This window comes from Panthera leo, chromosome D2, assembly GCF_018350215.1.
Source record: "Panthera leo isolate Ple1 chromosome D2, P.leo_Ple1_pat1.1, whole genome shotgun sequence".
Lineage (NCBI taxonomy): Eukaryota > Metazoa > Chordata > Mammalia > Carnivora > Felidae > Panthera > Panthera leo.
In genome coordinates, this window is record NC_056689.1 from 11,688,616 (window position 1) to 11,706,245 (window position 17,630).

The 17,630-nt window shown below is 46.8% G+C and overlaps 1 protein-coding gene across 1 annotated transcript in view; it reads right to left on the minus strand.

Moving 5' to 3' along the window:
- RYR2 (ryanodine receptor 2) overlaps positions 1-13,075 on the minus strand; it is a 765,551-nt gene extending 752,476 nt beyond the window's left edge. The window contains exon 1 of the mRNA XM_042907783.1: positions 13,028-13,075. Within this exon, the coding sequence (XP_042763717.1) occupies positions 13,028-13,075 (48 nt within the window). The remainder of the gene's footprint in view (positions 1-13,027) is intronic.
- Between the last annotated feature and the right edge of the window lie 4,555 nt (positions 13,076-17,630).

Below are 17,630 nucleotides of genomic sequence, written 5' to 3' on the forward strand. Positions count from 1 at the left end.
ACGTGTGCATATCAAAGTCCTCCAGAAAAATGAACCTGAACTTGCTAGCAATGTGCAAAACTGCCGAGTGCCCACGTTCCACCAGGCACTTTGCATTTTCCGTGATCGACAACCAAACACTCAGGAATCACTGCTCTGTGTTTCCCACAACTTAAGGAATTGTAAAACAGCTCAAAAGACCAAGGAGAGGCAGAGATGACCCAAATAGGAGAGTGAGGCGGACAGGACACCCACAGTTCTTTTTTCATCGGCCACATCCACAGTCCTGCCCAACTCTTCCCGACTGTTGGAAGGAAAGAAAGAAGGCAAGGACAGGAGGAGGAGGGAGAGAGGGAAGGACAGAAACGGGGTCTAGTGCCACAAAGACCTTGGGCTCACCACCCACATCATGTCCTCACTCGCTGCCCTTGAGCAAGTCACTGCCCTACATCTATCTTCTGATCTGCATGAAAGCAGTCAACTGCCCTGCGGACGTAATGGATTGCTGGGGGAATTGAATGAATGAATGGTGGCTATCCTGTCTGAGCCAAAACTCTTGAGGAACTTTCATTTGCCTCCACTAGAAAATCCTTAAGCTGGACCTGACGTTCCTTTTGAGTCTGAAAACACTGTGACCATAAACGCCTCCTCCAGGAAGCCCTAGGCAACCATAATTATCAGACACACATCCTTCCCTCCTCAACATCCTGGCTCATAGCAGTTATCTCCTTCTTGCATCTGATCCACGGTAGGACATTTGCTGTCTCTTTATTCCCCATCCCACGCACCAGAGATACAATAAACTCCTTGAAGCAGAACAGGCCCAGAGAGATTTGAGTCCCAACACCTAGCATGGTGCTCGGCACATAGTAGGTGGTCAACAAATATTTCAAAATGAACCAGAAGAAAATACAGGTCACAGCCACCACGAGCTATCACTTCACACCTGTCAGAATGGCTATTATCAAAAGGATCAAAGATAGCAAGCGTTCACCAGGATGCAGGGAAAAGGGAGCCCTCGTGCCCTATTAACAGGGATATAAGTTTGGGCGGCCACTACAGAGAACACTATGGAGGGTCCTCAAGGAATTAAAAATAGAAACTATCACAGGATCCGCTTCTAGGTATTTAACTGAATGAAAGGAAAACACTAATTTCAAAAGAGACCTGCACCCTCCACGTCCACGACAGTATGACCACAACAGCCAAGACATGGGAGCCACGTAAGTGTCCACAGAAGGATGAGCGGAGAAAGAAAACACGGTATACATTTACACACCATGGACTGTTACTCGGGCATAAAAAAGAACGAAATCTTGCCCCTTGTGACGGCATAGATGGCCCTCGAGGGCATGACACCAAGTGAGATAAGCCAGACAAAAACAAATACTGCCTCATCTCACTTGTATGCAGACTCTGAAAACAAAAACAAAAACAAAAACACAACGAAAACTCACAGATAGACAGAACAGATGGGTGGTCACCAGAGCTGGGGGAGGGGGGGGGGGCAAAATGGGTGAAGGGGGTCAAAAGGTGCAAACTTCCAGTCACAAAATAATTAAGCCTTGGAAATGTGAGGTACAGCATGGTGACTACAGATAATAACACCGTATTGCATATTTGAAAGCTGCTAAGAAAGTAGATCTTAAAATTTCTCATCTGGAGAAACAAATATTTTGTGACTATGCGTGGGGATGACGTTAACTAGACTTACCTACCGTGCTGATCATTTCACAATGTATACAAATATCGAATCATCGTGTTGTACACCTGAAACTAATATAATGCTATGTGTCAATTATATCTCAAATAAGTAACTACATACATACGTACATATCAAAGCAGTCTTGCAGGGGAGGCGGGGTGGGAGAGACAAGACAGTAAACAGGAGAAGGAAGAGGTAAAACCCCAATTCTCTCTTCTCCTTTGCAGTTTCTGTATCCTCATGTGTGTACAAAGGATTTAAGTTGGGCGAATTTTGCAGGCTTTCCTGAAGGATGCTGTCCTCCGTAGCTGCAGTCGTGGGACCTTTATACTCCATAATGATACCCCGTCTTCAGGAGACAGTGGCCCCCTTTACTGTCACAGAGAGGACAGCAGAAGAATTGGATGCTTCCGGCTTCCTTGACAGCCATCAATCAGAAAGCATTCAGCTCAGCTTTTCATTTTGTCTGTGACTCAGGAAGAAACGTTCTCCTGATGTTTCATTGAACCTACAAGCCAGAACTTGTAAGCTGAGCAAAACTCCCAACCGTGAGCCTTGTCCGTGAAGACAAATCATGACAGAGGTGTCCCGGACCAGAAGGGATGGAAGGGATATGCTAAGAGAGAATAAGGAAAAAAATAAAATGCCATCGGGGATTAAATCCAGTAAAGACGTGCGAGCATGCGTGTGTGTGTGTGTGTGTGTGTCTGCGAACTTTTTCAGGTGCCTCAATCACCCTTCCATCACGCTCTTCTCTGAAAGAAAAGAAAATATGTTCTGCCCTACAGGCTCATAACTGTACATGTCCCTGAAGGGCAGTTCTTTAAAATATTCTCTTTCAAAAAGGCGCTTCGATATGTATTTTCATCCCTCAGCCTATTCCCCCAAATGTCCACTGTTCCAAAAATAAAATGAATCCAAACTTTCAGAAACCCTAAAGAGGAATCGGGATGGGGGCATTTTCAGAGATCATGTGGCATTTTGAGCTTCGGCTCCTGCCTGACACGTTGTTCTACATTCTGGATGCTGCCCTTTGTGCATTCTTTTCACGTCTTAGATAAAATCAAACCCACTTTCGTGGCAATTTACCCCACCTCGCGGAGGTGGCCTTTGAGCCCTCCCATTACGGCTACATTCACCACTCTTCACCTTTTGTCTCCTCTGAATTTACACAGAGCACAACCCTCCAGGACCACGAGCCTACCGGTCCCCAGGTGACGTGTGCAAAATTCCACTGACACCTCAGCTCTACGGGACTGATTTCTGCCTGCCAAGTGTCTCCCACGTACCTGGTATTATTATACCGTGAACAAACTCAGTTTCCGATGTGTGCCTCTTGAGTTAGGACAGCCTAGTCAACTTTGCACACGATCGCTCTATTCTGTATTTATCGTCAACATATTATCAACGTATTGTCTCACAGAATCCAGTCCCTTCGATTCCACAAACATCTAAGGAGGGCCTCTCATGTGGCACGTACCCTGTGAGGCACTGGTAGTTTAAGAAATTCACACTCGATATTATAAAGTACATTCCCACAGAGAAAAGCAAGGCATCAAGCTTCCCTCTGGTTTTAAAACAAATTAATCTCCAGCCGAAAGGGACCCCATACAGTCTTTAAGTGTGCAGGTTCTAGAGCCACCTGCCTGGGCCTGAAACCCTAGCTCCACAGCCTGTGTCTGGCAATAGAGGGCCAGTGACTGAACTTCTTTGTACCTGCCTCTGAGGGATTTTGTACGGATTTCATGAGGAGATAAAAGTGAAATACTGAGAGCAGACATTCTGGACAGTGACTACGAATATACCTACGAGAAATGAAGTCACCAACAGTGGTAGGTAGATAATTCCGTAAAATAGCCCTGGTCTCCTGACCACACCAGAGAGATGACGGCCCTTCGGGGCTGCCACCATACTTCAAGTGACTTCCGTCAGTCTCTAGAATTGTCCAGATGTCCCTAAGAATTCCCCCAGACAACCTCAAGAGACACATGGGATGATGCTGGTTTGTCTCTGGCCCTGCCCCCATCAAAATGGCATCTCTCACAGACGGCTCACCCGTGGGCCCTGTCGCTTACCGCGTTCAAAGAACAAAAACGAGACATTCAAGTATGAGAAGCAGTAACAGAGAACAACATTTCACTGCCACCCCGAACTAATTTAATAGAATTTCACTTTTGGGTCAAAATTTGGTAAAAAAAGAAATATGGAGTGGGGCCCCTGGGTGGCTCAGTCGGTTGAGCATCCGACTCTGGCTCAGGTCACAATCTCGCGATTTGTGGGTTAGAGCCCCACGTCCGGCTCTGTGCCTACAGCTCGGAGCCTGGAGCCTGCTTCAGATTCTGGGTCTTCCTTCTCTCTCTGCCCCTCCCCTTCTCTCCCTCTCCCTCTCTCAAAAATAAATCAACATTAAAAAATAAAAAAGAAGAAGCCACCCCAAAGCTTAGTGGCTTAAAACAATGACTTGAAAAAATATACATGGAGTACTATCTTGCTCTCATGTGAGTGCGTTATACGTGTGTATGTGTGTGTGTGAGACCAAAATTTCTTAATGAAAATTTCTTTGAATGTGAAAGAGATACAAACTCCACCGAAATCTCAAAGAAGTTAAATCATGATTCCTTTTAATTTGATAATCAGAAACCTGCTGTGGAAAGCAAGTGAACACAACTTTCAATGGCTATAAACTCAGTGTGACATTTAGTACTGACTTTAACAATGTCCCGATTTACTCAACACTCAAGGATTTGAGTTGTCCCGTATTTTTCTTTTTTTGTCCTCCAAAAACATATCTTTTATAGGCACCATACACGTATCTTTGGTTTATATCTTTGGTTTATGTATTATATCTTTGGTTACGTGTTAAAACACAAGTAAAATTCACGGGCTCATGTGACCATTATGAGTCAGATTCTAAATTCAGAGAGAAATGAAATAATTAAAAATTTCGTTAGAAGGGGAACACATGTGCAGGGAGGTGTTTTTTTTGTTTGTTTTTTTGTTTTCTTAATTTTTTTTTAAATATTTATTTATTTTTGAGACAGAGAGAGAGAGAGAGCATGAACAGGGGAGGGTCAGAGGAAGAGGGAGACATAGAATCTGAAACAGGCTCCAGGCTCTGAGCTGTCAGCACAGAGCCCGACACGGGGCTCGAACCCACAGACCGCGAGATCATGACCTGAGCCGAAGCCGGACGCCCAATCGACTGAGCCACCCAGGCGCCCCTGCAGGGAGTTTTTTAAATCACAAAGTTTCACAGGGGAAAACAGTGTTTGCTGTCGAAGGAAACATTAAGCGGACCACACTCGGTTGCTCTTCCTGATGTGCTGATGACAATGTGGGACCCGTGACCCTCACTGGCCAGCCACACGTGACCTTCCGACGCACATTAATAAGTGTGCGTCCTTGTGAACAAATGTGTGCTCATGGCGCCCCCTGGGTGACTCCTGCCTCAGCCCCCCCTCGGACCCAACAAGGCCCCATCGCCCTGTGAGTTCCTATAGCCCTTTCCGCGGTGTTCCTCACTTTGCCCTGCATTCGCCTGGCTCCCCAGCTAGATTTAAGGTTTTCTTCAGGTAAACTGGCAAATCCTCATCTCCAGTCGGCGACGGTCAGTGCCTGCGCACAGCCGCCTAGCGGAGGTCTCACCGGGGCACTCGGTGGCCCTGGCTCTTCTCTTGGTCCCTTACTCTGGAGACAACTCTGCCTGGTTAACGAGCCCGGAGGCAACGACACGCAGGTCCTCTGGACACTCCTAGTGAGTGGAAAACTTCAAATTTCTGTTTAACTGCAAAATAACATCACTACAGAACTTTCATTCGGCCACAGGAACCAGGAAATATACCTCCTATCTGGGCTTTGAGGCCAACTGTAATGTTTTAGGAAACCCCAGAACTATCCTCACTTGTTCACTAACCCAAGTAAGAACAGGAAGCCCGAGAAGTCCTCACTAAGCCAGGAGAGAAGATTAAAAAAGAGGTTGATTAGGAGTTTAGTCACTGACCCTGTGATCTACCAGGATGGGAATTTTCAAGGACCTCAAAAGTCACTGAAAGTATGTACTTCCGGCACAAGGGTAAGGTGTTTTTTATTATTAATATTTATTTTGAGAGAGAGAGAGAGAGAAAGAGAGAACAAGCAGGGGAGGGGCAGAGGGAGAAGGAGAGAGAGAATCCCAAGCAGGCTGGACACTGTCATCACAGAGCCCGACGCAGGGCTCGATCTCACAAACCATGAGATCACGACCTGAGCCAAAATCAAGAGTTGGAAGCTTAACCAACTGAGCCACCCAAGTGCCCCAAAAGGGTAAGGTTTTTTTGTTATACTCATCCTTCTAAATGATTTGAGTTTGGCTGACCCCAGGAACTCCTAACACGGCAACCTCAGAGGGCCCCTCAGAGCCAAGTGCCCACTTGACCTTTCCCAGAAGAATTTTCATAGGACACCTCCACCCTCAAAGTCACACAACCATTCATGTTCCAATATTCTTCCCGTGATTCACAGAGATGAAAATAAGTGGACGCAACTGCCCCACCAGAAGCGCCTGTGACGCCCTGAGAGTCACCTCACCATCTAGAAGCATCTTGTTTGAAATGCAAATTCTGACAGGGACCCAGTGTCTCTCACTCAGACTCACTCAGGCCTCCATTTAGTCTCGTTCTCTCCTTAGGTCAGTTGTCTCGGTAACTTCCCTCTCTGGAATGCTCCTCACATGTCTAGCACCAAATGCCCTCCCCTGATGGCCCAGGAGCCCCCGCAGCCCTCCCACAGCCCACCATCACCTCGTCTGTCTCACCCACGCACCTCCCCTAACCTCCTACTCTTCTGCCCGTAGGAGGGATCTTACTAACACTCTCCCATCCCCACGATGTTTGTCTACTTCTCTCATCACAGATAACTTCTTTCTGCATTCGAACACATTCACGTGATCTTCACAACTATTAGGAGGAGGAGAGAGGGAGGAACTCTTCTCTTGTCCTGGTCCTCCATTTCCATGATTCCTTGTAGGTAACACTGCACTAAGCATCATGGGAAACGAATGCCCCCAACAGTCACAAACCCCCCCAAAGAGCCTCAGGGGAGCAATATTAGGGCCACACATGAGTGATAAAATGTGTGGAACGGGGACACTCGAGAGATGGTTCAAGAAAGGTAAAATCACAATTGGCTAGAGTGACCCAAGGGCCCCAAGAAGATGGGGAACTTAAGTAAAGTGTCAAAAATCAGATTATAGAAGGTCATGAACCAGGCAGAGCAACTAGACCACATGTGACAGGAACGTGGAACTGGGGAGTGGCATCACGGACACAGGGTTTTAGGAGGATTCAAATGGCAGGAGAATTCAAGGAGGGTTGCTACTGGCTGGTGGGGTAGAGGGACAAGGAAGGGTCACAACAAGTACTGGGGTGTGAAAGAAATCTAAATCTGAGCCAGATGCCAAGGAAAACACCCCAGGAGATGATGACAAGTAAGATACAGGAAGAGAAAAGAACTCAACAGATGCATGGAGTGCCTACATGAGCCAGGCAGTGGAATAGGCTTTGCACATAAATTCTATCACATGATCTTCAAAAATCCCCCTGAGATGCCTAATATTATCTTTATGCCATAAGGGAAATTAAAAAAAAAAAAAATTTCCCCAAGTACATAAGCTAGGTAACTGTTGGAGAAAGACCTCAGAGCAGGTCTATGAAGGTTAGGACCACACTGGTGTTTCTAAGAGCTCAAAATGGCAGTGCCACTGGCCGACACAGAGCCACTGGAGGATGAGCCACTTAGGGGGCTGAATACACACGAGCTCAGGACGGGAGAGCTGGCGGCGCGGGGCAGAGCACGGTCAGTTCTGAGGTGGGTTGCTCCCACAGGAAGGAGTGACTTGGACAAAGTTCCTATAATTGCTCTGGCTCTCAGAGTTGGATGAGGTCATCGTGAAGTCTTTTCAAACTCTATTATTCCAAAGATCCAGCCTGATCAGAAATATATATCAAAATGACTCCGAATGTGCCAGGTCTCCAAAAGTGCACAGAGGAACTCCGGGAGGGAGGGTGAGTCTAGCAGAGCGTGTGGAGACTACAGGAACAGGGGTGGAGGGGCGCATCTCGATTGGGCATGGAGGGGGCTACCGGAAACGTCCAGCTCGGCGGTTTTCGGGGTAAAAGCAGCTAGGTAGCAATTACAAGGAGAGGCAGAGACCAGCTGTGGGTGGAGCCCACATTTGGAAGAGCTGAGCGGCTAAATGGAGAAACTTTAGGGCGGGAGAAATCCGAGTGCGTCAAGGTGGACCAGAAGAACGGCGGGGAGGGAGGCAGGGAAAGGAGGAGTATGTGCGGACTCCCGCCCGGCACCAGGGGGCAGGGGCCAAGGTCTAGGACGGGCGAGAAACGGCAGCTTCAGAGAAAAGGAAAGCGGCGTCCTTGTCAGTGGCTGGAAGGCCGGGGGCGGATGTGGACAGGGAACCCTGGGAAGGGGAAAGAGAAGGATACGACCGGGCAGGTGGGTTCTGTAGGGAGGACGGCTCCCTGACCGTTCCGCAGAGATTTTCACACACCTGGCTTGACTCTACGCCACTGCTAGGGACCGAATGTTTGCAACCCCGTAAATTTCCTACGGGGAAATGCCAACTCCAAATGGGACGGCATCAGGAAGTGGGGCCTTTAGGAGGTCATTAGGGCAGGAGGCTGGGACCCTCAGGAATGGAGTGAGTGTCCTGATAAGAAGACGCACAGGGCAGAAGATTTTTCTCTCTCAGCCCTGTGAGGACACGGCAAGACGGCCAGCTGCAAACCAGGAAGAGGTCACACATGGCAGCTGCCTGACCTGGATCTTGGACTCCCCAACCTCCAGAACCGTGGCCATTAGTATCTGCTTAAGCCCCCCTCCCCCACTGTATGGTCTCGTTATAACAGCATGAACCAAGACAGCCCCTAATTTGGAGTAGGACACTGGGCCAAAGCATCTCAGCTCTCTGAGCTTTAGTCCTTATTTAAATGACCGTGGGGGGTGGGGGGAGGGGAGGGGGGTAGACGAGATGTCGTTTTCTAAAGGTCTCCTCCTACCCTAATATCCTAGAATTTTTACATGTGTTTTCTTCCCTTCTGATTTCACGCCAGCCTCTAAGTCGCTTCTTTGCAATTATAATTGCAAACCACATCTCTCTCCGTATTCTGGATGCTTCCTTCACACTGAATATCACGCCCTGCATGCGGAAGGTGCTCAACAAATGTTTTTCTGAATTAATAAAAGTCCCGTAATGTCACAGTTTCAGGAGCCAAATGTGTGCCTTCCTCCTGTCTCCAAGGACAGTCCCAGAAGTTGTAATCTTTTCTCGGCTAATTCAGCCTTGATAAAAAAAAAAAAACACTTACCTAAAGCCCAAGCACAAATAAGACTGAATGTCAAATAAATTAGTGCCCTAATTGTTTCAGATCCTGCCCTTCCTGTGAATGTGTACACACAAATTTAAAAAAAAAAAAAAAAAAAAGTCCGATTATGTAAGCCTGGGTGCACTTTCTATCAGTCCCTTGACAAAATACCACAGTGCACATCTATCGTCATGCCTTCGTTATCAAGTGAACAAAAGGTGCAAATTCCCACGGCCCACTCAGAGTCTTTTCCTTTGTACTCCATGACATTCCTACAGCTGACAAAAGCCACTGGGTACCCTGTCTGCTGGAGCGCTGAAACCTACTTGAACTGCTGATATGCAGCCTTTCTCTCCTGGAAAGGACATTAGCCTAAAATCTGAATTTCAGTCTCAGTTCCGCACTGTTGAGTCACTGACTTTGTACAATTAACCTTCCTGTACCTCCACAAAGGAGGCTAAACATTCCGGCTCAAACTTCACACTGCTGGGTGCTGGACCTGATACTTTAGGATTCTTACTATTAATTGCTGAGTACTTTCTAAAATTCTTATTATTATTATCTGCAAGATGTACACGTCCTGCAAAGAAATCTACAGTTAAATTGCTCATTCTGCAAAGGAAGGCCGGAGGAAAGCCAAAACATCCCCCTAGGAATGATGTCTGCAGCTTGGATTAAGTTTTCAATCTCGATCTACGCATAAACACAAAAAAGAGTAACTCAACTTTCCGACACAAATGAAGGAAAAGCAAAGTACTTGGGAAAATTAACCCCTGACCAAGGTCATCTTCCATCGTGGCTTTCTTGAAGTCAAGAAATTCCCTCTATAAAATTTTATGATTGCTAGGAAAATAAGAGGAGTGTTACTAAAAAGATCCATGGTTTTAGTACCAAATTACAGTTCACTGAGAATTTTAAAATAAAATAAACCACCCATTCCAAATCACAGGCATGTTTGGATAGGACACTGAACAAATCCATCACGGGCTGAAGGCTTATTTTACGATAGGATTAGGTCCTTAGCACATCCAGGGTTTACACGTCCACATTCTCACTTTCTCTCCAAGATAAACACATCAGAGTGGGCAAGCTTCCAGCTGGTGGGGGAGTCATTGAATCAAAGATGATCGTTCATCCACATAACCACTTGCAAGAAATGTCAGCAAACTCACAGGTGCATAATGATAAAGCCTGGCACAGGCTAACCAGTGACAAAACTCCCCTCCACAAATGACGAGTTAATTCACAGCAGTGGACATAACTCATGGACACAGTTCATTAAAGATTTCACCTTTGCTTCCCTTAACAGTGATCACCGATGTCTTCTAGAAGAAGAAGAAGAAATCAAGTTTTCTGTGGACAGAAGGATCCCAAGGATGTGTCAATGAGCCATAGTGCTTCAATAAGAATTCAAGATAATACTTAAGGTGCTCTAATCAGATATATGAAATGATCAATCAACTACACAATTAAGGTCTCCTAATGACTGATATTCATTTTTTTTTAAACACAATAGCTTCAACTGTGATCTATAACTATTTCATCTAATATACAGATTATTAACCCTCTCTGGGCCATTTCCTTTAAAACAGAAGGAGAAGGAGAAATAACTCATAATGAGAAGATTGCACACAACAGAGAAATGCCCTGGGGAAAAAAAAAAGAGAGAGAGAGAGAGAGAGATGAATTTACTGTAAGAACTACATTCTCTCCGTTAATAACTCCATTACCATCTCTGAATCATTAACACAGTCTCAGGTTAAGAGAATAAAATGGAAAGGAGCAAGGGCAGAAAGCAGTGGAGTTGGTGGTAAAGGACTGGAGAATTGCCACGTAAAATTGTAAAATTTAGAGGCACCGGCATGTTTTCCTTTTAAACGTTAAGCGACACCAAAAATATTCCCCTGCTCCACTGTGCCACCTCCTTCAAGGTCATTTATCATCAGCACAACCTACGGATGTTTTATTAAAAGAAAAATCCCAGCCTAGGACTGCCAGATCTCTACACAGGACCCACTTATCAAAGGTGTCGCACCAGCTGAAAGGCAGCTGTTGAGTGGCACGGAGTTAACATTACTTTATATGTGCAGAACCCCATCAGCACGCACATTACCCCGGTCTCTATTAAGTATTCTGATAACACCACGTCCACCAGCGTGGCTTAACATTTAAGCCTGCAGGAAGCCCTTGAATGTGTGAAGCCTTCCAAATTTTTCTAGCTGATTTTAACCCTATGGGGTTTGGGGGAAAAAAAAAAAAAAAACAATTTAAAAATTACACAGGAAATAATGCTTTGTCCACTTGAACAAAAGCTGTTGTGGTTTGGAGAAACATATTTATTTCCATGCGTCTTTTATTAATTTTTTTAAAACCTTATGGACAGTTTTTCACTTAAAAAAAAAAAAACTGTGTTATGAGTAGGCTTAAAACATTCCCCACGAGCAAGGTTTTCGCCTACAGGCTCTTCAGAGTCCAGTCGTGGGCCAGTTGTACTTCAAACAGCATATATAATGGTGCATAACGTGTAGCCGTTAGTTCAGATCATTCCCCATTTGAGGCCGACCCTGGATCTTATCCTTTACAAAGGCTTTCCACCCCCACCGTAAATATTAAGGAAAAAATAAATGCCTTCAAAAATTAGAAGACCAAAAGAAAAAAAAAAAATGGCCACTTACAACGTTCCTGAACAAACTGACCATTTTCACTTGTTCTGCTCCTGTATACATCATCTACACTATTTTCACACCTAAAAGTTACTGTCTGGCTAATATTTCAAAATTTAAATCTATGATTTTCGTGACTGTGCAGGTGAACTGGGAAGTGATCTCTTTTGCACCGTTGAGGAAAAGAAGCAGAAGCTGCAGTCCTCGGGCGGGGGTGGGGGGAATCCTGGAAGGAAAAATCTTTCGGAGGGGAGGAAACAAGTGCCGGGAAAGGAACGACGGAAAGAAAGGATGCTGCAAATGCTAACTAGGTTATTCCTACCGCGAAGTTACGGCATTTTCTTTTGCCAAGAGGCTCTCCAGTCCCAGCTCTGAGGTGAGCAATGCCTCAGCCTGGGAAGTATCTGCAGCGTTCGAACAAATCAGCGAGGGGAAGGAGCAGCGCCAGGAGGTACTTAAGGAGAAAAAAAAATTCTATCAGTGTGGAGCCAACCTTTCCCTGCTGCCACCCAGTGTGGAAATTCCGGGCAGTCACCCTGCCCTTACACACGCACACGCGCTCACACTTTGCTGCACTAGGCATTCAATAAGCCAGCATTGAGAGAACGACACGTTCACGATGTCCCCGCCACCCCCGCGTGCGCGCGCGCACACACACACACACACACTCGCTTCCCATCCCTTCCACGTTCTGCAAACGGTCGCAGCACCGTGACCCGCGTGCCAGGGAACCTCGGTGACCACCGGGGCGATTCCTCCTCCCCTCCGCAGCACCCTGACTTGGGAGAGATTCGGGGCGGGGGGGGGGGGGGGGGGGGCCGCGTCCCGCACCTCCTCCGGGACCAGCCGACCGCGGCGCGCTCTACGCCAAGTAGGCGAGTCCCGGGGCTGCGCGACAGCGCGCGGGTCCAGCCCGCAAGCCGGGGAAACCGCGCCGCGGCGGAATTCCCGGCGACAGCCCTCGTCCCGGGGCCCCACCGGCCCCCCGGTCCGCACCACCACCACCCCCAGCGGCGATCCGGAAGGCGCAAGCCCCGCCACGGGTCAGGCCGGACGGGCCCTCCTCCGGGACTCCGGCGCCTGCGAGGCGCCGGTCCTCGGCGCCCCGGGACCGGAGGCTGCGCGCCTCCCGCCCGCTCTCAGCGCTCCCGCCGCGCTCCGGCCCCGGCTTCCCCCACGCGCGCACGGACACGCACCCTTCCCTCCCGTCGCCCCCACACGGCTCCCCCGGGGCCCCGGGGGCACCCCGCCCCGCCCGCGCGCCCCCGCCGCTCTGCCCGGCCCCGGCCCCCCGGGGGAAACGCGGGCTGCGTGCCGCTTACAGTTCGCAGGAACTGGATCTCGTCCTCGCCTTCGCCCCCATCGGCCATGGCTCCGCGCCTTCTCGCCGGGGCTGGCTCCCGAGCCCCGCGGAGCCCGGCGGCGGCCCCTCGCGCTGCCTCCCGCCGCCGCCGCTGCTGCTGCTGCCGCCGCCGCCGCCGCTGCCGCTGCGCCGCCCGGAGCCGGGGGCGGAGGGGGCCGCGGCGGCCGGGTGCGAGCGCCGGGCGGTCCCCGCCTGCAGAGCGGAGGAGGAGGCGCGGGCGGGGGTGGCCGAGGCGGGAGCCTCCCCGCGCCGCACTGTGCGGGAGGAGGGCGACCCCGCAGCCCAGCCGCGCCGGCCCCGCGCTCCCTGCCCGCGCCGGCCGACTGCTCGGCCCCGGCTCCTCCGAGCGAGTGCGCCGAGCCCGCGGAGCCCCGGCTGGTGCCGCGGTGGGGGCGGGGAGTGGGGGCGGCGGGCGGGGAGGAGCTCGCCGGCTCCCCTCTGCTGCAGGTAATCCGCAGCCCGCCGCTCGGGCCCGCCAAACCCGAGGCCCAGCGCCGCTTACTGGCTGCCCTGGGTATCGGGGCCCCGAGCACCGAGGAGCGCGCGGCCTTCCACCTCCGCGGGTCCGCCCGCCCCTCTGACCTTCGGTGAAACCCGGGGCTCAGCGTTCTCTCCTCCCGGAGGGGACTGCGGCGGTAACTCGCGCGGCACCCCGGGCGGCGCGCAAGAATCATCTTTCAGCTGGACGCACGGAGGGGGTAATCGAAAATTAAGTCGCCCCACACAGGCAGGGTATTTTAAAACTTGGATTTCCTCTCCTTCTGACCGACAAGGGGATTCTGCAATCTCTAGTCTCGGTGTACCTTGCTTTTCACAGGCCATCCGTACAAAGTGCGCGGTGCACAGAACTGGAACAAATTCATTCCGCGAGTATGTGGGGAGTGCCTATGGCGGACACCTGTAGTGCAAGGCAGACAACAGAGTGTAAACCCTGATTCGACTAGGAACTGCAGGAAAGGAGGGGATAAAATAAACTTGAATCGCTGATGAGCTAAATTGACTTTGGTACCCATTTATTTCTGAAGAAATTCAGAACATCTGAACACCTCACCGTATATCACAAGATCTTTACCTCGCACAAATCCACCCAACAGCTCACCACGTCGCCATTTGACAAAGGGCTGTGACTTAACACAATGCAGGGTGTCTGAGACGATGTGGACAAGAAGCACTAATCTCTTGTCCCTAGCCCACCGCAGCCACCTAAGATACTTAATAAGTATACGCGAAGTTTCCAAACGTCAGTCCTACAAAGATTAAAGAACTGTAAAATTAAGGTTTTGCATCAGTTTACCTAACATCACACATTTTGCGGCATCGAATGAGTTACTAAAACCTACCAGCAAGTTCTATGCAGCGTACATCTTATTTTCAGCTTTCCTCAACTTTATACTTGCTAAGCTGGTTTTGCCTGTTTCCAGTAAAATGAATGCCAAAAAGAACAGGTGTGATAAATACTCTCCCTCCCCTGTAAGAGCAGGAATGTTCTGTTATATTTAATGATACTAGTCACCTAAAGTGCTTGACATATTCTTGTACAGTGATCCATGACAACTAAATCTTAAACCGTTACTATTTATGCGTATTTTTACTCCTAGGAATCTCTAAATGAGCAGAGTCCTCACAAAAGGTAAAAGTCCTCCATGAAGGATGACTATACTCTGAAGTTGGCTCACAATTTCACATTAAATAGTTTGATCTTCCAAATTTATGACATAAAATTGAATTTTTCTGTATTTTATGCATAACTATGCCTACACAGACCATTTCTTGATTGAACATGCACATTGTATGTTTGGGAATTACTCCATTCTACGCACATAGTAGGTAAAATATAAAAACTCTAACTCGCTGGTTTTACATTTTGGCATATTAGCTAAGCTACACATTTTTCTACCAAGAGTTATATTTACTTCTTTAATTCTCTCAAGTGATAACATGTTAAATGGCCTGAGTACTTAATATTCACCATATTGTAAGTCTTCAGTAGCAAACCGAGCAGAGAACTTTTGTAAAACATACATTTGTGTGGACTTGAACATAAAAATACAATACTATGAGGTTATAGATCTCTAATCTGTACTAGAAGGATAAAAACATGTTTGAGAATGATCATAATATTCATTTTTTAAAGAACTAAAGGAAATATAGCATGTGATCTAATATTGGTGATAAGTGTATGCATGAATACTATTTTTGGTACTCTGATATGTTTTCTATATTTCGTTATTATAAAAATTGAGATGATTTTCACAAGAACACTAATAAGTTACTAAAAGCTAGGGGAATTTTTGAAATATTTTTTAAAACTGTTTCAACACATGAGAAGATGCTTAACACCACTGATCATCAGGGAAATGCAAATCAAAACTACAATGAGATAACACCTCACACCTGTCAGAATGGCTAAAACCAACAACACAAGAAATAGCAGGTGTTGGCGAGGATGTGGAGAAAAAGGAACCCTCTTGCACTGTCGGTGGGAATGCAAACTGGTGCAGCCACTGTGGAAAACGGTGTGAAGTTTCCTCAAAAAGTTAAAAACAGAACTACCCTATAATCCAGCAATCGGGTTACCCAGGTATTTACCCAAAGAATACAAAAACACTAATCCAAAGGGATAAATGCACCCCAATGTTTATAGCAACATTATCTATAATACAAATTATGGAAAGAGCCCAAATGTCCACTGACTGATGAATGGATAAAGATGTGGTGTGTGTGTGTATATATATATATATACACACATACATATATATATAATGGTGTATGTATATGGTATATATACGTATATATAATGGAATATAATTCAGTCATAAAAAAATGAAATCTTACCATTTGCACTGACATGGATGGAGCTAGAGAGTATTATGCTAAGTGAATTAAGTCAGTCAGATCATATGACCTCATTCATGTGTGGAACTTAAGAAACAAAACAAATGATCATAGAAAAAAAAAAAACAAGAGAGGCAAACCAAGAAACAGACTCAACTACAGGGAACAAACTGATGGGTCACCAGAGACGAGGTGGGTAGGGGGATGGGTAAAACAGGTGATGGGGATTAAGGAGCACACTTGTGATGAGCACAGGGTGATGTATGCAAGTGCTGAATCACTAAACGGGACACCTGAAACTAATATAACACTGTATGATCGATAACTGGAATTTAAATTAAAACTAAAAAAAGCTGATGGGTTCAGTTTGTTCGGATATGATTTCCTAGTTTCTTCTGGTGAACAACCATGGCAAGAAAAATTGATTTTGACTGGAAGTATCATGGCATGATAGAATGCGAACTTATCTCCATTTTGACCATAATTTTAATTGAGAAAAGGAACTATTTTGGTTACAGCTTAACATTTACGTTCAATGTCTTTAATTCTTATTGTAGACTTAACATATTGGGGGCAGCTCGTACATATTTTCACAGGCACAAAATTATACTCCATAAAATAGAAAAAAAGATTTTGTCTATTTAGAACTTCCATAAGCATCCGACACTTAATATCTCTGGTTTTTATAGTGCTTTATTTATTTTTATTTTAGAGAGAGAGAGAAGTGAGTGGGGGAGAGGGGCGAGGGAGAGAGAAAGTTAATCCTAAGCAGGCTCCATGCTCAGCACGGAGCCCCACGTGGGGCTCAGTCCCACGACCCTGGGATCATGACCTGAGCTGACATCAACAGTTGGACACTTGGAGCGCCTGGGTGGCTCAGTCGGTTGAGCGTCCGACTTCGGCTCAGGTCACGATCTCACGGTTCGTGAGTTTGAGCCCTGAGTCGGGCTTTGTGCTGACAGCTCAGGGCCTGGAGCCTGCTTCCGATTCCGTGTCTCCCTCTCTCTCTGCCCCTCCCCTGCTCACACTCTGTCTCTCTCAAAAATAAATAAAGATTAAAAAAATTAAAAAAAAAAAAAAGAGTTGGACACTTAACTAACAGAGCCACTCAGGTTCCCCCTGGTTCTTGTAGTTCTTATGAAAATGTTTCGTTTTTTATATCAATATTACATATATTTTTTTTTTGCTTTTTGTTACTGAAATTTGTCATCTTAATATTGCTTTATTGGAGTCTTTGTACTCTGTAGAAACATACCTGTTTCCCATAACACTCCATTTTAGGACTTTATAAAATCATTGAGAGGATGTTATCTCCATATGTTTTAGTCCATATCTGAATGGTGTTTTACTTTATGATCAATATTATATCCTGCAAGTGGGGGGGGGGGGAACCATCACTTCCTGTTTTGTTTTCAATTAGAATTTTTCTACAATCATCAACTCAGAGTGGGCCAGTGTAGCCCACTATTCCCTAGGCAGAACTCTAGACATCCTTAAAGAAGAAAAAACTAAGACAAGTAATGAGATTTTTCATTTACATGTACAACTTACTAAACTCACCAATGATATACATGAGCATTAGAAAAAGTAACTTCTTGCTGAAGATTTCTACAGAAAATGAGCTAAAATACTCAGGGTTATCGTTTTAGTTGAGCTTCTTTCAGTTATAAATTAAAGACCCTAATGCTGAGGGGAAAGCCTCTGCTATTGTCATTAGATCATGGTGA